At 39.2% G+C, this 23,628-nt stretch overlaps 2 protein-coding genes across 4 annotated transcripts in view; both read right to left on the bottom strand.

The window, feature by feature from the left end:
• The window catches only part of grik5 (glutamate receptor, ionotropic, kainate 5), a 91,027-nt gene extending 88,398 nt beyond the window's left edge, over positions 1-2,629 (bottom strand). The window contains exon 1 of the mRNA XM_044358417.1: positions 2,230-2,629. The gene's annotated coding sequence lies outside the window, so the exon portion shown is untranslated. The remainder of the gene's footprint in view (positions 1-2,229) is intronic.
• A 1,933-nt stretch (positions 2,630-4,562) lies between these two features.
• On the bottom strand, positions 4,563-22,722 carry znf574 (zinc finger protein 574). 3 transcript variants are annotated; one of them, XM_044359399.1, is made up of 10 exons: positions 22,616-22,722; positions 20,020-20,177; positions 13,952-15,143; positions 13,636-13,850; positions 13,168-13,347; positions 12,783-12,877; positions 9,638-9,732; positions 7,474-7,622; positions 6,751-7,038; positions 4,563-5,590 (listed from the first exon to the last, which is right to left on the bottom strand). In XM_044359399.1, exons 1-10 carry the CDS (start codon positions 22,626-22,628, stop codon positions 4,991-4,993), a joined length of 2,985 nt encoding a protein of 994 aa, XP_044215334.1. In that variant the 5' UTR covers positions 22,629-22,722; the 3' UTR covers positions 4,563-4,990. The 3 variants fall into 3 exon arrangements, with proteins under 3 accessions (XP_044215334.1, XP_044215335.1, XP_044215333.1); XM_044359400.1 differs by lacking the exon at positions 22,616-22,722 and adding an exon at positions 22,396-22,479; XM_044359398.1 differs by lacking the exon at positions 22,616-22,722 and adding an exon at positions 20,499-21,194.
• Positions 22,723-23,628: the final 906 nt, after the last annotated feature.

The following is a 23,628-nucleotide window of genomic DNA, read 5'->3' as shown; positions in this document are numbered from 1 at the left end:
GCTTTTTCCCTATAAAACACAGTATAATATTTCTTGCAGGGACACACTGTGTAGTGCTGCATATACAGTACATTGACCTTAACATGATTTATTGTATTTTCCTTCTCCTGTAGCATTTGTACTGTATGTGATTTTCACTGGCAAAATTTTTTGACCTTTAATGACTACATGTAGTTTTGCTGTGATATTTACGTTGACTCCTTCATATATTCCAATATCCTTTATTTCTTAGTTTATTATGAGCTGTTACAATTTGATAAAATCAGCTGCCTCTCTGCCACATCTAATTCTATGAGACATGATTTACATGGATTTATTATTGCAGCACATATATGTATATATAGCAATTAATCCATTATGGATGCTCATACAACACTATTACAATGCAAAACATTAATGAAACAAGAAACATTTACTTTAACATGTTCAACTCTGTAATTTCAGATTTCAAAGAGCTTAATGACCTCTCAAAATTAAAAATACTCATAGGAGGAGACAGGGCATATCTTGCTGCCCAGTATGTATCAACATGCCACAACCTGAGGGACACACATACACACATAGAATATACTGTATGTATATAATTAATATATATCAATCTTAATGTTGTGTTAATGTTCATATTACTGTATAAATATTTGGACAAACTGTATTTTAATGCTTTGGCAACATTGTTTTTGAAACTTTCATGCCAATAAAGCCCACTGCATTGAATGTTGCATGTGTCACATCAAAGATGAAACAGTACGGCAATAATCATATACAGAGAAAATGTTTCCATGGTTAAATATTCTGTCTTTTTTTTATCATGCTAATCTCTGTCAGCAAAATGAATATTTCCATCATGTTACCTTGGAAACAAAGCTTTGCCCAGCATCTCCAACCTGCTATGATGTCAATAAAAATGCCATCAACAAAGCATGAACAAACAAACAACAACAAACAAAGCTCCAATGGGGACTCAGTGATTAGTGGGTTTTATAGTCACTGTATAGAAGTTTACTCAAGGCCTTTTTTAATTCCAATGATACAACACTACTATAATATACCTCCAGGATACATTTATAGTGTATCCTTCACATAGGTCAGTATAGCATTACTGTGGACCTTGTACTAGAAGCACACACTGCAGATTGAAAAAGCTTCAGTTTATATTTAAAAGGAAGGCAGGAGTACTGGTAGTACAGTAGAATTCATTCATAGAATTTATTTGTTTGATTATACATATTTGTTGTTTTTTCCTAATTGAATTTAAGTGTTTACACACCAGGGATTCATTGCCAGGGGTACTTCTGCAGTTGTAGAGTGAAGAGTAACCTAGCTGAGCTAACTTTGAAAAAAATCACAATTTGATTTAAATATATATACATACACACACACACACACACACACACATATATATGTGTGTGTGTGTATATATATATATATATATATATATATATATATATATATATATATATATACACATACATAGTTAGCTATAAAAAAAAACCCCAAAACACCATGATACGAATAAGAGTGCACGAAAACAGAGCTAATGTTAGCTTAGTTAGCAAGGGAACCAAAATGTTGAAACCGTAGACTGTATATAAAGAAAAGATCTATGTTATATATAAAATAAAAATACAAAAAATATAAAATCTTTATATACTAACCGCAGTTAGCTAACCACTAACTCAAAGTAATGGGTAAGCTAATAGTTGAAAAGGCTGAAAGTAATGGATACGTGGTTGAAATAGTTAGCTAAAATAAAGGACAAATGGTTGAAAATGTTAAAAAAAATAAAAATTAAAAAAAATGGATAAATAGTTGAAAGAGAAAAAAGTAATGGATAAATGAGTGTAATAGGCAAAGGTAATGGACTAACGGTTAAAAGTTAGCCAAACGTTGAAAGCAACGTTAATGGAGAATGATAAGCTAACATTAAACGGTTGCAACGTCCATCTTCTGCCACTCCAGGTGGTTGTAGTACAAATGAAAAGTTAACTAAATCATCAAAAATTGATAGTTAAATTATATGAAAAAATGCTGTAATAACAATATCCATTTGTATATTGTTATAACAAATATACCCAAGGTGTTTACGTCTGACAAAAAAAGGTTGGAAAACACTTGCCACAGTAAAGATAGTCAAAATATTGCTTGTAATATTCAATTAAAATTTAAAGCAGCTTGTATGTGTTTAAACCATGTATTTTCACTTGATAGCTACCTCACCACTATCCTTACCTGGAGGTGTTAGCCAAAAACAGAGCTCCTGGTGTCCTCCCCCCTGCACGGGACATTGTGATGTCAGCGAGTTTACTGCTGAGAGAGCTGAATATGCACATTCTCTCCTGAGGGTCACTTGGGTATTTTTAGTGTTTATGATATAAAAAGAGGTGAGAATCAAAGGGATGCCCAGGGTGAGAGCAGCTACTGCATGTGCTTGTTTCTCATGTTTTCATTGGTAGTGAAGGACATTCCTAAATCTGATTGTTATTTTAGGGCCCCACGCATCTGAATGATTGCCTTTGGTTGTATTCAAAGATAAGCCCCCGCCCCCTTTTCACTGCCTGCTTCTACACACTATAATTGTCATGAATAATTTAAAGACATAATTGCAAAAATCTTCACACATGAAAGCATGTAGTTTATATTCCTCTCAGCTGTGTACATGCGTGTTTATAAATCATTTACTGTACTGTATATTGGTTTATGTGTATTTTCATTAATGGGGTGCAATAAAGAAAATGCTCATTTTTATACTGACCATGCAAGTGTAGTCCAATGTGTGTTTTCACTGAAACAACAATTATTCCCGTGTACAGAAGGCTTTTTAAAAAGGTCCTTGAAAGTGTTTTTAACATCTCCAAAGGACATTACTGTAAAGAGTAAACATCTCACCATGTTTTTCAGTTTTTTGATTGTAAATCACACACACACACACACACACACACACACACACACACACACACACACACACACAATGGAGTGAGGTGACAATTCAATTGAGTTTTTGAAAAATGATCATACAGGTTAACCTTCCTGCATTTATTCAGTTTCATTTCTATGTATCAAGCGCCTGCTGTTTTTATGTATCAGCATTATTATTATTATAACACATTGCCGCTTCCTTGACTATTGTAAATTACTTTGTGAAGACGTGATCACGATGCTGTTATTGTATGTTCACTTTTAAAATGAAGAAGCAGAAATTAGGTTGTCCATAGCTATCACACTCTCCAACCCAAAATTAACAGTTGGAATATGCATTTTTAATTAATAGCCTACACCACACACCATTTTTGGCTTTTAATAACAAACACATATTGCAAATAAGATGAGAACACCAGATAATATCAGATCTGTCAGCTAAACATCATAATAGAACATAAAAACCATGTTTATATTAAAGACTCAGCAGAATTTAAATTATATTAAAATGTTTTTCAAGACTCTGTGAGTTTAGGAAAATCTCTTTTTGTTCATCACTAACCCAGCACAAAAAAACAAAAAGAAACCATCACCAGGTTAAGTCTGAGCTAAGGACTGAACACAGCCAAATAATATACTGTCTTCTGCACAGCAAAAAGACCATTATACTGCAGTCAGACTGCTTCCCTGGAGCATTCGAGTCTCATGATTTCACCTCCAGCATCTACAATTTCCTTACATGTCTATATGTTGGTTGTGTGTGTTTTCGGCTTCAGTGTTAGGCAGCAGGTATGATAAACGGCACTCCACCAGAATATTAGCTCTAAAGATTTGCTAGGAAGGGAAAAAAAACATGTATTTATCGACTGGTTGCCTGTTGACTCTCTCAAAAAAGCAATGAAGAGCAGCTGAATTCTTGGCACTAGCTTTCTTTTCGCTCCTCAGGAGCCCTCTATTTCCAGATATGCTTCTCACTCTGCAGAAATGGTGCCATTTCCCCATTTCAGCTCCCCGCACAATCATCAGCATTTCTCCTTCCATGACATGAAAACAAACTAAGACTGAGTGCCTCCACGTGTGTGTGGTTTGAAACCCCCTGTCAGCAATCACTGGGTGGGAGACAGCCATAAACTGCACTTTAGAAGCCTATAATGGGCTACTGCAGCGCTAGCAAAACTTATATCATATTATGCCTCTTCCCATTCAGACACAAATAGGATCATTATTTTTGATAACTATGCAGCAAGTGCTGGATAATTTCATTACACCACTTGCCACTGCATAATGCTGTACTTCAGCTAAATCATCATAAGTCTTGCCGTATCTCTATTATTGTATTTAATTACAGCACAAAACCAATCAATAACATAATGTCCAACAAATTATAGTGCTGATCTATACACACAATTCTCTTTCACTCTTCCTTCAACTAACATTAGTGTTTGTGTGACAGATAGAAACAGAGCGGTTTGAAAAGACGAACACTGACTGCTGCTGAGTGAGTCTGTATATTTCTCTCCTCATATTGTTTGTCAAAAGGTAGAAGTGGCTATTTACAGCCGGACCTATAAAGCCCATTCTGTCTGATGGGATGGGGCAATGCCCTCATGTCATCCACCTTATAAAATGACGGACGCACACAAACGTGAAAGCTGAAGTGTTTTATTATAAAGCAGAAGACATTTCATGGCCCACCACCAGTCTTCCCCTAATAAATAGGGGCTGTGAACAAGCGTCTTCTGTACAATCACGGGCCAATTTTACAACATGTTTTTCAATCCAACTGAACGACTAATTTAATCTGTTCCCCTGAATGTTTCATGTTTGTATCAATGTTTAAGTCACAAGGTTCACTGTTACAACAATGTTAAATTCAATTTATGCTCAAGTTGAACAACTACACAAACTGGAACTTGTGTTTAAACTGGCTTAGAAACCTATCAAACTATATACAGTACATATGAGGAAATAACTGCATATCCTTAAATGATCAAACTTTTCACTCCATTAACAGTCTACATTCTCAACTAATCTCTCAGTCTTTCTCTTCTGTGTTGTCCATATGTATCTGCCTTCATACAGTCTCTTCCACGATGAACTCAATGGCATGCTGCGGTGACTGGCTGGCCTCCACCATAGTGATTTCATTGCCATCCATGGTGATAGTCGGAACAGTAATGGCCTGAGTTCCCAGAACAGAGGAGGGCAGGATAACAACCTGTGAGGTTCCCTCTATGCCACTGAGCTGATCAGATGGGATCATGACCGTTTCGGTGCCTCCTTCGGCCCCCTGCAGGACATAGATGGTCTGCACAGAGCCAGATTCAACCTCCTCTGCGGTGGGCAGAGAGGACAGCACCTTGGCCCCCTCCAGCACCTTCTGGACGTGGGCCGCCTCGGCTGCATGTGCAGCCTCCTCTGCCTTTTCCAGAGGCAGGTCTCCGTGTAGCCGGATGTGTTTATCCAGGTTGGAGCGAGAGCGGAAGGCAGCAGGGCAGTGGGGACAGGGGTAGGGCTTCTCGCCGCTGTGGGTGCGGGCATGCTCGGTGAGACGGGCAGCCACGCTGAAACTCTTGCCGCAAATCCAGCAGCAGAAAGGCCGCAGGCCGCTGTGGATGCGCTCATGGTCCTGCAGATGGGGCAGCTGGCGGAAGCGTTTGCCACATGTGTTGCACTGGTGGAGGGATGGTGGGGAATGGGGAAGAGGACAAAATATGAGGTAAGAGGATGGCAAGAAAGTACAGTTCAATTCGCAACAACAGTGCCAGTGCACAAACTCAACTGCAATTAATATTTTCTGAGACCACTCTTTATATTTTTCTGCAGATGCAGCACTTCTGGCTGTGTTACAGAAGAGCAGAGAGAACAGGATATGGGGAAAGACAGATACAAAGCAATAAAAAGCACACAAGTGTGTAATGGAGGCTTACAGTTACACAGTAGGCAACAAAAAAAGATGTTAAGTCAGTTTAAAATTAAACTATTTCTAAATAAAGAAATCACGTTAACAATTCAGCAGCAGAACCTGTCCTGCCACTAATGTTAGCGCTCTACTTCCTCCCACCTGAGTGCAATGAACTACAAGATACTTGATTAAACCTGAAGCACAACAAAAGAAAGGCTATGTTGTGCTTTGCTTTGATTCCCACTGAGGACACTCAGATTTAAACTATAATCCCTGTTCTCAGTTTCGGTCTCTCTCAAAAATATATCAAAATTAGCTTTCCTGTTAAGTTTGGTTTCATATACTCAGCAAATATAGGTGTTCCTTCAGGAACGCACACGGTATATTTGATTTAAATTAAAATTCATCCCCATAACCGCCTCTGTGTTGAAGGACCAATGCTGGTTGAACCTTAATCTTTAGCATGCCTGATAGATAGGGCTCAAAGCAAAGCCACAAACATTCAATCAATTTCTACAGTCCAACGTGCTGTGATGGGCTTCGGTGGGTCTATAGTTGATGTCCTGCCTCGTCACCAGAGCAGCAGAGAGAGAGGGGGGAAGAGTCCCAGAATAGTAACAGGCACAGAGGGGAGCTGACAGGCCCTAACTCAGCCCTGCCATTAATCACAGGTACACAGGGAGGGAGGAAACACCCGCAGGACACACACTGCACAAATGGCCATGGTCCGGAACCAGAGAGATGGCCACAGCTCTGAACGGGTGTGAACGGGGTGAGGCAATGCTGGATTTCAATTTGAAATAGAGGTGTTATAAGCCTTGAAAGCCTCGTATAAATAAGGACAAAATATGATTCAGAAGGCTAAAAGAAATTCCCTTTTTATGTAAGCACACACACACACACACACACACACACACATCCCTTCTCACCTCAAAGGGCCTCTCATCAGTATGTGTCCTCATATGAACAATGAAGGTGGAATTGTAGGCAAATTCCTTGTGGCAAACTTCACAGCGGAAGCGGGGTCGGTTTTTGGACTTGCTGAGCGTGCCTTGGAAATGGGCCAGCACGTGCTCCTCCAGGGCACTGTTGGAGGTAAATCGGCGGCGGCAAGGCCTCACTGGGCATTTGAGAGGTGTCTGGCCCGTGTGGGATAACCGATGGAGATCAAGGCCCTCCTGGGTCATGCAACGGTGGCCACATAGGTCACACTCAATCTGAGGAAGGGGTAATGGGAAGAAGGAAAAAGATGAAAGGAGTAAGAAGATGGGAAAACAGAAAGGAGGAGGCAATTAATGAGAAGAGAAAAGGTTGGTGTCTTCATGGTCTTACAGTGACATAAACACAACGTCACAGTTTGATTCAGACTGGGGACCTTTGTTCAGGTCAACCCTTTCACTTGATCTCCACATTTCCTGCCTGTCTCGACTGTCAGCTATAATATATGATATAATAAAGTCCAAAAAAGTCTTAAAAAGATTAAGAGAAATTGCTTAAGTATTTCATAATAGTTCAACGCATGATCTGAGTACTTCATTCTTCCTTGACAAAAAAAACTTAAGATTCAGCAGTTTCTCACTCTCTGAATATCTTGATGTGGAAAAGTTAAAAGGAAAAAAAAAAAGCCCATAATAATTTTCAATGCTCCTAACCTGTCCAGTGCACCGTCCTCGGCCTTGGCCCCGTCCACGGCCGGCATTCTTCTCCTCATCGGTGGTAGGGCATCGCTGCAGGTGGATATCCAGCACTGACTGATTCACAAACTGGGATGAACAGTGAGGGCACATCGCTGGCTGCTTGTCTGTGAGGGAACAAAATCAGGTTTTAGACAGGTGGTCCTACTACAACTCTGCCAATATCTGATGGCTGATTTGGGCTTGTCGGTAGATTGGTAGATGTCGTGCCAATGATCCTGCAGTGACAGGTGGTACATACAGAAATGGCTGGCGATGGCGCCCAAACATTTAGATGCAGCCAGTTTTTCAATGTCAAACACGGGAAGAATGTGACTGTGGTCAGCGGTTGTTTATAAAGTGGATAAACAGGGACAAAGACATAAGGAGTAAGGCATTTACATGTGTTGTAATGAGAGACACTGGTTGATTAATTGACTAGTCTGTCAACAGAAAATGTATTTATTAACAGTTTTGATTAGTTTATTCATCATTAAAGCAAAAACAAACATTTGCTTGATTCCGCTTCTCAAATGTGATGATTTACTGACTTTCTCTGGGGATGCACTCATCCAATACACTGAGTCAGTGTCGGGGCAGAAATTGACCTTATTAAGTGGACTGAATATTGGCCAAACATGATTGATCCACGTTAAATACAGTTACTTGGTTAATGTCATTTAATTCAGTGCTTCTGTTACCAGTTACATTAATTAAGTCATAAGAAGGCCGTTGACTAATTTCAAGTGCCACAGCAGTCCCTGTTAATTTACATAAAAATGACCCCAGCAGTTCCCTGCAGTGAGTTATACAAATTTAAATTTGATAAAGAAAGCACTGATATCGGATCAGTAATCAGTTTCATTAAAAACACTTGCTTTGGACTCTTGGTTGCACAAACCAAGCAACCTGAATACTTTGTCTTTCGGAACCTGTAAATAACATTTTTCACTTTTTTTGGACAATTTATGGTGTTATCAGTTTATCTTGAAATTAACTTGCAGCTTTATCATAATGAAAATGATCATTTGTTTTATAGCTGCAACTAAAACTTATTTTTATAAATTGCTCAAACGAGAGTCCAAAAGCAACATTTTTAATTTAAAACAAAGACAAGCAGCATATCCTCACACCTGCAAAATTACAACCTACAAATTTGGCATTTTTGACTCGGAAACTGATTTTAAAATGATTCGATTCTAAAAATTGTAAATTAATTTTCCGTCAATCAGCTAATCAATTAATCACCTAATCGTTTCAGATCAAGTCAGCTGCTGCCCTAGCTGAATTCTGGCAAAGCAAACCACATTCTCAGTGGGTTGCTCTTGAAAATCTGGCAGGGAAATTGCTGACACTGATGGTTCATCAGTATGACCATAGGTCGTCACGCCAACATCTTGCAATCTGCTAACCATCTGTACAGTCTATCCCAGTGGGGGCGATCCACTCTGCTCCCCATTGGGACCCTCTAATTAAACCTTTAATAAGGACAATCTCAGCCTATGGCCCTGGACTGATCAATGGATCAATCTCTCCAATCATCTCTCTCAGAGGAGCCACGTACCTCTGACCCCTGCTGCACGCTGACTCTTCAAGCTTAACTAATAAGGTTGCCGTGCCAACGCCCCCCCTCGATTAAGATGAAGTGTCAACATGTTGACCCTATTCATTTACCTCCACCCTCCTCTTCCATTCCACAAGACACAAATCAATGGAAAGTCATTGACCTAATGCATCAGAGGAACAATGCACATATAACATGGATATGTTTGTAAATAAACAAGATAGGCCACCCAGGCAAGCTGATCAGGGCATTTATCGCAGACTTTGCATTAATCAATAGTAATTCACTGCATGTTGTACTGATAAGAGCATCATATCTAATTGGTTTCCTTTACGATGAGGCAGAGTAGGTTGGATTGGATTTCTTGATATTGCATTCTCACACAGATGAATGACAGGCGAGAAATGGTCACATAGAGAAAGGATGTGGGGATATGTGACTTTTACAGCAAGATATGTGACATAAACAGTGCAGTAAAAAAAGAGATTTAATGACAAAGAAAAACACTCCAGCCCAATGGCCGCTGTATATTGTTCCTGTATGTAGTATAGTATGTGGTAGACTGACCCTTGAACTGACCTTGATGAGTGAGCGAGTGCAGGTCGAGATCTTTCCTGCGTTTGAAAGCCTCGCCACATTCTGGGCAAGGGAACGGGTGGCTGGTGTGGAGCAGTCTGTTCAAACACACAAAAACACACATATTAACAGAAGTACATACCAAAGGAAGATGATTTAAACATCGTATGCACCAGTGATAATCTAAAGTTTCAAACTTGCTTTAGCTTGCAAAAGGAAAAACTACAGGTTGTATTCATACATACAATTAAATTAAATAATCATACATTACTAGCAGTATGAAGACTTAAATGCCCCAATTCAAAGACACATAAAAAAACATAATAAATAGAGAGGCACCCTGTATGCAACTCATATGAGGATTACCTCCAAGTATGTGCTTAGCTGTGCTTCAGGTTAAATAAGGGGTATTAGCTGAGTGTATAAACGGCTGGAGATAAAAGAACAGCAGTAAACTGGGAGGAGTCAGAGTTAGGACATGAAAGACTATATTTATCCATTTCATAACATTACGCTGGATGTAGCCTTAGGGGAGGAGAGAAGTGTTAGGATGTATTCACCTAATGCTGCATCAGGTCTGCATTCACAGCATGTACAAAATGAAAATGCAAAGTAAAAAGAAAACACTGGTTTCTCATAATCAGAACAAACACAGCCGACACTGACATTTAGGAACCATTACGCTCCACTTAATATTAAACATATACCAGTATATGTATTATCTATACTGCTACCAGTAATGTAGCAGCAGAAGTATTTGACTAGAGTTGCAACAATTAGCCAATTGGTTGATCTAAAGAAAATTAATCAACAGCTATTTTGATAATCAATTCATTGTCTCAGTAATTTTTCAAGCAAAAATGTCAAAGGTTTGTTGGTTCCAGCTTCTCAAATATGAAGATTTGCTGCTTTTCTCAGAAAAAAAATTGAATGAATTACCTTGGACTCTGGGACACTAGGACATCTGATAGACAATCGAGAAAATAACCCGGCAGATAATTAATCAATAACTAGCAATAAATAGTTAGTTGCAGCCCAATACTTAACCACAAAATAACCTAAAGTAAAGCACGATTCTAGAGGTGATTTGCAAGGACCTCTCAAGGCCCATATACTGCAGCAGGCCTGGCTGTGTCTGTTCCTTGTTAAATAGACAATAAAAATCAATATTTCAGGGACAGCTGACCCTGAGGTAGCTGGGAAAATTAGAATTTCAGTCAGGGTCACCTCTCCTCCGAGCCAGATGTTCTTTAATGAGTAGGAATGACGCTCCACAAACAGTGCATTAGGGAAGTACACATACGTGGATATGCACTGAATCCTTTTTTTTCAACTCGTAAACCAAAAACAATGGTTCCCAAACATGCCACTGGCTTTGGCAGTCAATGACAAGACAATCAAAGTGTAGTCTGTATTTAAACAGTGACTTTTTGGGGGGTCTTGCTTTATTCTCTCAAGTGTTTCCATCACAGGAACTTTCTAAGGGGACCCAGAACCTTTTGAGGTACCAGAGGAACTAGAAACAAAATTTAGTTCCTGTAGCATAGTTCCAGGTGTAAAAAACTGCTCAGGGGGTTATGTTGTAGGCTTAACTAATTAATTAAAGAAGAGAGATAAAAAAGAGAGACTGTGTGATAGCTGAAAGCACAAGCAAAGGAATAAGAGAGAAATAAAATTAATTTCCTGATAGTTTCACTGCAGTTTCGTTCTAAAAACAGAAACACATAACTATCAAACACTCAACAGATCATCTTCTTTAGAGACAGGCGTTGTTGGAGTTTTCTGCCTCATTTTCTATCTCTGCACGTCTCCTTTACTCTCATTCTTTTCACCAAACTCAAACATCAGAGTCCTGTAACAGTTAGTACAATAAACAACAGGATGACTTTGTGTTTTGTGTGTGAAAATTTAATTTCAAATGTCACCGCTGCTTTTTTAATTCATCATTTTTCTAAATGGTCTTAATTTGCCTGATTAATCTTAATGGTTCTGCCAGTTTAGTCCCTCAGTTTAGTTCCTCTGGTTCAATAGTTCCTGGAACTGTTTGATCAAAATCAACTATCAGACTTTCTGTCCTCTTAATTTCCCACAACTTTTTCCTTTTGCAGCACACAGGATTTAAAATGAAACAATGACTATGAAGTGGGGCTGAAACTAACAATTATTTTCACTATCGATCAATCTGATGATTATTTTCTTGATTAATCAATTAATTGTTTTGTCTATAAAATACCCCATTATAATTTCTTAGGGTGACGTCATCAAATGTCTTGTTTTATCTGATTAACAGTTCAAACTCTAAAGATATTCAGTTTACTATCATGTATGACATGTGAAAGCTTCAAAATCTTCACATATGAGAAGCTGAAACCAGCAAATGTTTAGCTTTATTGCTTAAAAAAATTACTAAAACAATTATTCGATTATCAAAATAGTTGCAAATTAATTTTCTGTTGATCAATTATTCAACTTATCATTGCAGCTCTACTATGAAATTAAAGTGCCAACTTTTAGATTTAAGTCAAGTGTTCACATCAACCTCACTATCCTGCTGGTACAAATTGTATAAAAAGGGATTTCAACACTTACTTCTACACTTTCTACACTGTTCACAGTTAAAGTTAAAAGCTCGCACTTTAACCTTAGAGTCTGTTTTCTTTGACATCCAATAGATTGCAGCCAAAACCAACAAAATGCAGACAGACTCTCTGTAAATCCTCTCCCCATTGCTCAATCAGCTAGGACAGGACCGGGCTCTTCCCTCGTCTTGGATTGTTATCGTTATCATCTTAATTTACTTGGCCTCTGTCTGTCAATCATATGTGGCTGAAGCTCAAGGGCACCCAGACATCTCAGTCAGTGTGTTCGTAACACAGCTTAAAGGTCTTGCTCAGTAGTCGGACACGGCTCAGATACTACAGCTCCTGGCTAGGGAGAGGAAGGTTATCTAAATCCCATCCTGGGTTCGGTTTGGAACTGTAATTCTAATGTATTTACACAAAAAACAGGGTTGGAATTTATTGAATAAAAGTCTATCCCCAGTCAACATGGAAATACAGCATTTAATGGTTGTTGGTAGATGTGTTGTTTCCATAAAGGATACTGAATGACTAATGCTACTCAAGAGTTATTGTTATCATGTTCTTACTTGTGATGGTTAAGCTGATCCTCCGTGTTAAACCGTGAGGGGCAGAGAGGACAAGGGTAGAGATGAGCAGCTCCCTCGTTGTCCAGACTACACACCTGCATTAAGGGACACAGTCAAGGACAATAAAAAAACAATTTCACAGTGAGTTCTCTACAAAAAAAAAAGCAATTCTTTTTTTAGGAAAGCTAAAATTCAAGGTTTTTACTTAAAAATAAGCTTCCATATTCCATACTCAATATCTACTATTTCAAGAGTGTGTGTGTGCTAACAAATTAACAAAAACTCTCAGAATCATTTGAAAATATAAATTTCATGCAGATGTTTTTTTTTTAAATTTTATATATGCAATTTTGGAATTGAACCCTTCAAATGGCAGAAACTGTACCGGTTTGCGTCCACGCTTGCGCCGAGGGTGCGTTGATGTGTGAATGCGTTGGTGTCTCTTCAGGGTGGCTGCCTGGGAGAAGTTTTTGCCACAAACATCACAGCTGAAGGGCCTGGTGCTCGTGTGGTTCATGCTGTGGCGCAGCAGGCTCTGGGAGTTAGTGAAGGACTTTGTGCACACCTTCACAATAACAATAATATGGATTAGTGCCACAGTTGAATTGACAACAGTTTTAAGCACCTCTTATAAAAGAGAAATAAAACAAATTCCACTGTGCAGAAACACCAGAGAACCTGTCAAATATAATGAGGTTGGAGGTTCAAATTATGTCTGTCTCACACCTAACCCACTTCAAAGCATTACATCATCCTTTCAATGTCAGCTACATGACATAAATCACATTTACATCAAAGCAAATTATCCCTCCCCCTGTGGAAAGGATATATTTTATTTAATTTTGATTGGCACCTTGCACGTGAAAAGCTTTTCTCCAGTGTGGCTGTAGACATGGGTGCGGAGGAAGACGCGTCTTGTGAAGGTTTTGCCACAGTAGGGGCAAACATGGGGTAGTGGTGTGCGGGCCCAGTCCTGCAGCAGCTTGGTAGGCGGAGGGAGGTTGGTGGTGTCCGAGTCTGCTGCAGTGCTGCCCTCTGACTCCTCTTTGGTGCCTGAACTCTTGTTTCCTGAAATTTAAAAAAAAACCCAAAAAAAAACAGTTTATTAAGGACCAAAATGTCCTGCAACAAATGCCTTATTTTTCCGATATGGACTTTAAAACACTTACCTTTGAGTGCACCACCACTCAGGATCCTGAAAGAGGGTTTACTCCTCTTAGGAAAAGGTGAACCTGATTCAGTAGCAGAAGCAGGTGAAGAAAGCAGCCTCTTTGAGCTCTGTGGGGTATCCTGAGCTGTCGTGGTGGTTGTTTCATCACCGGTTTCACCTCCATCCACCACCTCCGACTCTGATGTGAAGCGATGCTGCCGGAGATGGTACAGGTACTGAGTGGTGTTCATGAAGCTCTCGCCACAATGAGAGCAACTGTGCAGGGGCTCCTGCAGACCATGCTTCTCTGTACGATGCGTGACCAGCCCTTCCTCGTTGCTGAAGCTCTCCCCACACTGGGTGCACATGAACAACTCAGGCTGTGGAAAAGTGGAGGTTTCACTGGTGGTGGAGGCAGTGGTGTCCTGCCTCTGCTCATCAGTCCCATTGTTCTGAATGCAAACTTCCTCTGTCACTTCAGGAACTGCTACCATTTTTTCTTCACCTTTCTGCCTGTGTTGCTTGCGGTGGTAGAGGAAGAGGGTAGTGTTTAAAAAGCTCTCCCCACACACAGAGCATCGGTGCAGGGCTTCCTCAAAGCCGTGTTGGGTTTTGCGGTGAGCAACGAGTTCAGACACGAGGCCGAAGCATGAACCACAGTCCACGCACAGGAGCACTGGTTCAGGCTTAGGTTTTTTGTTGGCCCCTCTCCTCCTGGGAGACAAATCTTCTCGATTAGAGGTCGGAGTGACCACCTCAGAAACAGGAAGATCAGAACTCTGAGCTGAAGACGCCTCTGCAACCTGCTGCTCCTCTTCCTCTTCCTCTACAACAGGTTTCTCTTCTGGTTCGGGCTTAAGATTTTTGCTCGTATCACTCTCTGAGAGAGAGCACTCATCTGGATTTAAAGTTGGAGTTGAGCTCTGAACTGAAGGGGTCTCTGGCTCAGGTTGTGAATCAGGTTTTGACTTGCTCCCAGAAGCAGCCTGCTGACATGTCTCTTCTTTACGGTGTTGCTGCCAGAGGTCCAGGCTCTTGAATAGTTCATCACAGTCCCCACACTGGTAGAGGATTCTGGGCTGATCCGATGGCACCTTTACTCCAACAGCAGTCTGCTTGAGTGCACTCTGAACCGATTGCACAGAGGCGTTGCCTGCTTGGACTTGAGTCTGTGGGACTGCAACTGTCCTTGATATATTTAATACCTGTTGCTGCAAAGACAGAAGAAAAAAAAAAAGACAAAATCAAATTTTCTTCAATGTTTCACTTGTGTTAGAAATTACTAGAAAAATACAAAAGCTGTTCTAAGTCAATTTAACCTGCATTTTTTTTATTTCACTTAATTCTTTCTGACATATGAAGGATGAGATTTCAGTGTTGGGATACTGAGGTCAATAAGGGCAGCGTGTGTTTAGAGCCAAGGTTCCTCTGAGAGCACCAGACAGCCAAGATAAGGCCTCAGCCTGGCTGATAAGTATCAAAGGCCTTTCAGGGTTGAATGGGTCACTCCAGTGGGTTTACATTTGCTCCCTCCATCCATTTGGATGATGGAAACAGAAAATCAAGGTCGAGGTTAAAGACATCTGAAACCGCTTCAATCAAACCAGTTCAACATGTCTTACATACAGGAATGATTTGTAGGCTTTTGTTTTAGTATTCTGGCATGTGAGTCCTGAAGACTCAATAGCATTTTGATTGATTTTTCACCTTGCATTAACTGGTATTCTACTGTTTTTCTACAAAGAAAACTAAGGTTGGTAAAATAATTTGAAAGACGCTATAACAACATAAAAAAACTGCACATGGGAGCTTTAATTTGTATGTTGTTATATACTGTTTTGCTAGATTTTTTATCCTTTAAGCAGACGAAAATTCAGGGGGATGTGGCTGATGGTCAGCTGGACATGAATTTGTTTTTTTGTGCTCATAAAGCGAAACTCTTTAAAATACTCTCTGCTTGTGCCACCTGACACAGTTCCCTTCGTTGGTGAGAACAATGAATTCCTTGCCAACAAAGGGCATATTTTTTATTAAGGTGCAGAATATAATTTTGTTGGATCTAAAGCATGTTCTGATTAAAAACCTTTGTGGCTACATCACTCAAACCTTTAATGGAGCAGAAAGTGAAGATCATTCAAGATCAAGATCGATGTGTTGAACCCACCGGGAATGTTAAGAATGTTTTATCTTCTGTACTTCAGCTCCACACAATAGAGAACTTGCATCTTCTATGCAGATAGAATGATTTTTTTTTGCACAGTCTAGCCATCTAAGGACATGATCTGAAGAGCATTTCCTTTATTCCTTTATGTAAGCATTATTTATGCACATGCTCTGTAATCTATAAACATTCTTGCAAGTTTACACATCAAAACCAATCAAAAGACCTAATAACATTTCTATAATGCTTCCTCCGCAGCTCCAGCATGAAAAAAAAAAATTCTAGATACGGCACAAAAAAAAATCCTCAAACAAAAACTATCAGCACAATTCTGGTACGACACATGGGTGGCGCATTATTAAAAATCAGAGCAATAATATCAGTAGTAAGTATTACTAGGAAAAAAGTCTTGTGACACTTGTGTCAAGTGTCAACCAATGCTGACCAAAGATTGCTTCCTCACTCAGATTTCTGAGCCAAGCAACTTTAGAAGTGTAAAACTGTATGTGAAAAGGGCTGTTATAAAGGTTTATAGCTTGATATCAAACTGGAGAGTCTTAACTTGTGATTCTTCTTGTTAGTGGGCAGGTCTTTACCGTTCTAAATAAGGCTTTTCACAACATGCAAGAAAAAACCTTAGACCACTTTAAAATGGAGTCTGTGCTGCCTGAAACACATAGATTTATCAGATGAAGAAAGTTGCACCTCCATAAAATCCGCCCTGTAATGTCTTTCACCTTCACATACCAGTTAACAACTTTGTGTTTTAAGTTGTGCTTGTTTTAATGCATATGTTCTTTTTTTTCTTATAAAAGTGAGACTTTCATTTAATCAGCTGTAGGCAATATTTGTACATAACACAAGTTTAATGCACAGTGAATAGTCCCTTACAAACAAAAACAATTTTAAACAAGTATTTTTCACTTTAGCACCTGGCTGATAAGTGCACAAGCTGTGAACTTTTTTGTTTCATACTGTAATTAATAATGAATAACTAAATAGCTTCTGTGAATAGTTTTAGTGAATTTTTGGTTATTGAAAAACATCCAGCAAACTATGTTGAGTACCCTAAATTACTTTTGCTTGGATAGGTTATTGAGTGTTGTCGAAGCTGGAGTCTCTTAGTATCATCAGCCAGGAAGGTAGCAAGCCACTGAGACCACTGAGAAGCAGCACATATACATCAAGTAATCTACAAATAATGTGCCAGTATTAATGTCTAGCGACACTTGAGCATGCAGTTGACATATTACAATTTATTAAAATACAGTAAAGTAAGGATTTCAGCCCGTGTGAATCTGATTACCCAATAACTCAAATGTTAATTGAGAGCCTCTAATGGGGCCATATGTAAAGAGAACATTTTTGGTATGGAGAGTTCTGCAGATGCAGCAGATGCTTCACACTTTGGTCAAATAAGGAAAATCAGAAGGACTGAATTTGTTTGGTCAGAACAAACCAAAAGGGCAAAGCGTGACATGTAGAAATGAAGGGTTTAATTGGACATATTACAGCAAACTGAGGGGACATTTCTGTAACGTTCTCCTTTATTTTTCTCCTTTAAAGCTTGATCATTTTCAGATATAATAGACATATATGAAACACACCTAAACACAACCTGGTCTTAAATTTTCCTAGCAACCCGATGTCCTACAACTATAGTCCCCTGAATTCAAATGCGTATGTGCTAAAAGGGTAGCGACATTTGTTAAAATAGCTCTCTACATCCATTTAAGACATTTCTATAAAACAGCCATTGTTTTATAGAAACGTCATATAATGTTCACAGAAATTGTGGTAACCTAGCTAATTGCGATAAACCAGCTTATGGTAAAATGGGGGCCAAAAAGCCATAAGGTACCCAGGTTTTATAGTGTTTCTCCAGTTGATTCATCTATGAGAAGGCCAATGAATGATCCGTCAGGAGAAAGGATGGCAATGACTGATGCCTTTCCATGCTCGTCTTCCCGCTGGCGATTCAGAATCCAATCTGTCTATCACGAGTGTCACCGTGCTTTATGGACTTGTGTTGAAGTCGGTAAGAATGGAAGTCTGGGCACAAGCTCAGACAGCCATGCCCTACTGCTAAACGAGGGCCAATGACTGCTTTTAACCCTGAGGGCTTGCTGAAGCTGTCATGGGAAAGGCAGAAGAAAAAAGTGCCAGCTGCACCAAGACTCAGCTCAATATGTCAAAGTTAAATGGAATAACTCACCCTATTACACAACTTTCAAACTCTGCAATTCAGAAAGCGTCTCCGCAGAACTCTGAATTAATAGAGCTCAGCATTTTGATGAAATGCATCCCAGAAGGGTATTCCAAACAGGACACATAATGTAAAAAATGCTGATTACAATGCATTATGTAAAAATCCACAGGCTTCTCAAATTCACCATGAGCCAAACAATAAAAAATACAACTGAATTAACATACAGAAGCATACATTTAGTGCACAGACGGAAAACACTGAAAATGGGATAGACTGTAGTGCTCACTCATTGAATCAAAAGGGTAGCCTTGTCACACAAAGAACAAAAAAACTAATTTTTTCCTTTTGGAAACAAATTGTTCAGTATTACTGGAGCATGAGTAGCATTCTGGTGATTCAGCTGGCCTCTGCAGAGACTATGTAACTGTGGCATCCTGGACCTCAATCTGGCCTGCAACCTTTATCACATGTCAATCCCTCCTGCTCCCAATCTTTCCCGATCCATCCAATAAATGATAACCCCCCCCCCCCCCCCGTCCAAAAAAAAAAAAAGAGGCCAACCAGCAATTTCTCAAATTACAAAAATCTGCACAGTGATACATTCTGAAATACAAAGCCAGATTTGAACATTCATTCATAATCGATTCAGTTTTTGCACTGCCACATTTTGCCTGTTACACCTGTTTGGCTCACTAGAGACTCATTACTCTGATAATCAACAATGCTAATGTGCTATTTTGCCATTAAGCTAGACAGAAAGCAGTTCCATGTATCACTTAGGTACTTAGAAAACCAGCTGAATTACATGTCGACCTTACAACACAGTCTTTTCCCATTTATCAGGGTAAAAGTTAGGGGTATGACAGATGCGTTGGTACAATGACTTAATGACTATTCGTCTTTAATATGTTTAAAAGTGTAATATATGTACATGTATGTGCTCTAGTGCAATCAGAAAAGGAGAATTTGACCTAAAAAATTACAGGTTAATGTCAAGATCTCCACATGTAATGGACACATAAAGAAAAAAATGACATTTTAAACTTTAGACTTTGAAAATATCATCTTGTTATTGCTTATGATGATTAAAATAAAGAAAAAACAGATGTCTTAGCCTATTATGTTTATTGTTGTAACAATGGTTTAATGCTGCCTTCTTGGCCAGGTCTCTCATAAAAAGGAGATTTTAATGTCAATGAGACTTTTACCTATTTAAATTTAAAAAAAAAAAAAAAAAAAAAAAAAAAAAAAATATATATATATATATATATATATATATATATTATAGCTAATTTTCCCAAATAATCACTATTACTATCTAACCTCCAAAACACCTACTGGCTATTCTATGATTAAAAATATTACAGCAGTATACACCTAAATCAGATAATACACAGCAATGCCTTGAAATTAATCAGTAAATCACTGTAAACAACTCAATGTTAAGTGCTCCGATCAAAGTCACTTTTACCATGATGAGTAGCAGAGCATTGTCAGTTTATGACTAAAGTTACTTGTCACTTCAATGTCATTCTCCAGATTTGACTCTGAAGCTTTTATGTGATCACACAGCTGGTCATTTCAGGCCACACTGTCACATTATTGGTGTTTTTTCCTTTCTATTCCCCATCTAAAATTGAGCAATTGCACTCAAACCACCAAGGCAGGCACAATCACATAATACACAGAGGAAACTGTGGACTGTGCCAGTATTTACCCGTGTCTGTAGCACTGGAACAGTGACAGGGGTGGCTCCAGATGTGTCTGGCTGGTCATCCTCAGCAGTGCATGTCAATTGGTGCTTGAGTACCTCTTCCAGAGTGTTGAACTCCTGGTAGCAGGGGAAGCACATGTACACTGACGAACTCTCCATGGCTGCCAGGGGATTAGAATTAAAAAAAAAAAAAAAAAAAAAAAAACATTTCATAAGAAACGCAGCAATGCAAAGCTGATTTAGATAAAGGTGCAACAGTTCACGAAACTCAGCAAGCTTTGAATATGAAAGCAATATCGCAACGTGAGCTTTATACAGATGCCTACCCACCAGAGCATTACATTTGAAGTTAGTGAACGTTACATAGAGGGTTGTGAACATTGCCCTCTCCTGATGAAAAGAAGTGCCTGCATATTTTATCAAGACAACAGCTTGGACACAAGTGCCAGGAGGCTAACTCTGGGGTTCCTGAGATGACTCACCATGCGCCGAGCCTGGGCTAATTGTTATTTTGACCATGCAGGTTGCTGCTCAGGTAGAGACCTTGCCAAGTCCCTCACTCTCTCTGCCATTTTCATGGGCCAAGCTGACGTTTAGCTCTAACATCATTTAGATATGTGCTGTAATTGGACCCACTGGAAGTGCAGTCTTGCGCGTGCTGCTGCTGAATGTAACTATAATCAAAACACAATCTCTGCATCGCCACCCTCTCTCTGGTCACTGATCAGACCTCATGTTGCAACAACAAAGATTTAAAACATACAAATCAAAGAACTCACTGAAAGATATATGGGAAAAGCAATTTATCAATACCTTTCAAAAGACATAAATGTGATACACTGTCTATGGTCTAGTAAATTTGGCAGACAAGGCTACATTTTAAAAGAACACTACAAGGGATATTCTATATTTTTTGATAATGTCAATAAATCCTGTGGAAAGACCAAATTAACAAAGCCATTAGTACGTCTCTTAAAATTGTCTGTGGCACTCAGCCCCAAGACCATTTGTTCCCACTAAAGAATGTGAATCTTTGAAAACGGGTCACAGATATATAGCTTCATTTTTTAAAAAGGCACCTTGCCAAAAACAGTAATTTGATACCACAGCAGAGCACTGCAGGTTTTAGCAAATGTTACTCAAACTAGAGTAAATGGTGTATTTGTTGCGGATTATTTTCAGCTGCAGATTTGATGATTGAGTGAGTATTTACAGCAGCGGGTCAGTGTGTGTATGGGGGAACAATTCATTTTAGACTACAGTGCCCATGTTAATTGTAATGAAGAACACACACTCAGCACAACGGTGTGGCGCACTGATGTGTTTAAAAAAAAGTTTGTGGACCTCAATGGACGTGTGTGGCACAGATGACTAAGCTATAATAAAGCATTTATTTTCTACACAGACAATGCCTGTTACTAGGCTCAAGTTATTGTTAGTTTAGATGTGTTGGTGGAGTTTGCTGATTTAAAAAAAGAATTAAATTTAAATTAGATAGATAGATAGATAGATACTTTGTTCATCCCAGAAAGGAAATTAAAATGCCACAGCAGGCACTTGACATAAATCTAATCAAAATACAAAAACAAAGACAAAAAAGGCAAAAGGAAAAAAATGCAATTATTCAAATATTATGAGTACCACAAATTAACGAATGATGACAATTATTATTATTATTATTATGTCCCACTGCCCCCCGTTGGGATAATGGTCTAATGGGACATGTCTGTTTATGTCCTTGTAGAAACTATACTCTCTAATAGCACAGATGGTCAGATACAGACCACTTAGTGCAGGACTGTTTCACTTCAGTCTGGCAGTAATGGATCAGATGTGATGTGCATCCAGTGTTTATTTCCCTTTTTGCAGTATGGTTTTATCAGCAGGTCAGGTGGACCTATTATTAGTATGTCATGCATTTCCATGACATGCATCATGGAGGGTCACCTAGTCGATACTTCTGTGTTTACTGCAGAGGAGATGTCTGTATTTCAAATATCAGCTCACAAGGGGAAACAGAAAAATATAAGTCACTTGTGTTTCAAACAGACGCTGGCTAGCTCGTGTTAGCTCCTTTGACCGTTTTGCTAGAGCTCTGACCCGAGTTAGTGAGACAACCAGCTTCACTGCTGCTCAAAGCTATCGACTAGCAGCAAGCTCGTACTATCTCTGACCAGTGCTGTGTCGCTAACATATAATGATGGCCATCTTTCTAACAATATGGCTAACGTGTCCTCGGCGTGGTTGGCAGCTAGCTCCCCTGCTAGCTCAGATAGCTATTAAGACAACTGCCATCTCACTGCTTGAAAGCGGGCGTCGCAGCCAAATTGGCTAGCAAATAATCTCCTTGCTTTAACCGCTTGGACCAGTGCTGCTTACTTTCTGCTACCAAGGAGGAGAAGAAGAAAAAGACCGAAGAAGGAGGGCGGGATACGCTTCTTCGGTGGTATAATGGCGGCGACAGACGAAAAACTAAGATTAGCTGTCTCCCCCCGTTGAAATCCTCCGTACACACACACAAAATACATGTTAAATATGTCCTTCCCCGAAAAAAGTAACGCTCACATAAAATTAGTAAAATTATTTAAACATTACTCACCGCAATCAGACATTACCGGTCGAGGAAGTAGGACAGTCAGCAACTTCAGTTTTTTTCTGCATGTTACAAGCCTCGCTCTGATTGGCTGTGGCGGTCACTTCATGCACCAATAGTATTCCACTACACATAAAGCTAGAGGAGTTTGTATTCCAAAAGCGCGCCAGTAATACAGCAGCTCCAGTCCAGGGTTATGGGAAAAGATGATATAAAGGATGAGATAGATAGATAGATAGATGGAGTACTTTACTGATCCCAATAGGTAATTGTAGTGTTATAGCAGCCACCAATGCAGCAGTGTAAAAATACTCCATTACAAGTAAAAGTCCTGCAAATCTTACTCAATGTTCCCCTTGAACTCAAAAATGTGTTTAAAAGATTTTTTAAAAAGCATTCCACACGTCCAAAAATTTCAAAATCTTCAGCTCTGGTAAACTGTCACTTTTGCCAATAGGTATATGGTGTTTTAATATTAGTTACTTACACATGAAAAAAACAAGCAAACTTTGCTGCAGAATACATTCTGTAGATGGCTTTGTGGTTGGCATACAAGTGATTAATCAGAAAGTCCCATCCAGTCAGTTAATGTTTGATTTCCCCCTTTTTCCCCACAATAACTTCCAACAGTAATCACTTAAAACATCTTTTATCCTGGATGCATGAAAGATATTGGAGATACAAGAGGGAATTTGTGTTTTTCTTTGTGCAAAATGAGTTGCAAATGAGAAAGAGCAAGGAGAGACTGGAGTAAGGTGTAGCATCACAAACATAATTTGTGGGTAAGCTACATTCATTCAAATCATACACACATATCAACAGTGATGTTGACAGGTTGCCTATATCAATTAACTTAACTAACTTAATTATTAGTTTACGGTAACCTTGGTTTGCATATATATCTAACACAATGCAATGTTGAAACCTGCAGTATCTTTGGTAACAATGTGCATACGTGGTATTGATGCATTTGTTTATACCAACACAAACATCTGGACAGATTAGGAACATCACAGAGC

The sequence above is a fragment of the Thunnus albacares genome, chromosome 8 (genome assembly GCF_914725855.1).
Source record: "Thunnus albacares chromosome 8, fThuAlb1.1, whole genome shotgun sequence".
In the NCBI taxonomy this organism is placed as follows: domain Eukaryota; kingdom Metazoa; phylum Chordata; class Actinopteri; order Scombriformes; family Scombridae; genus Thunnus; species Thunnus albacares.
The sequence above is the reverse complement of the archived record's forward strand: the minus strand, read 5'-3'. Positions and strand labels throughout refer to the sequence as shown.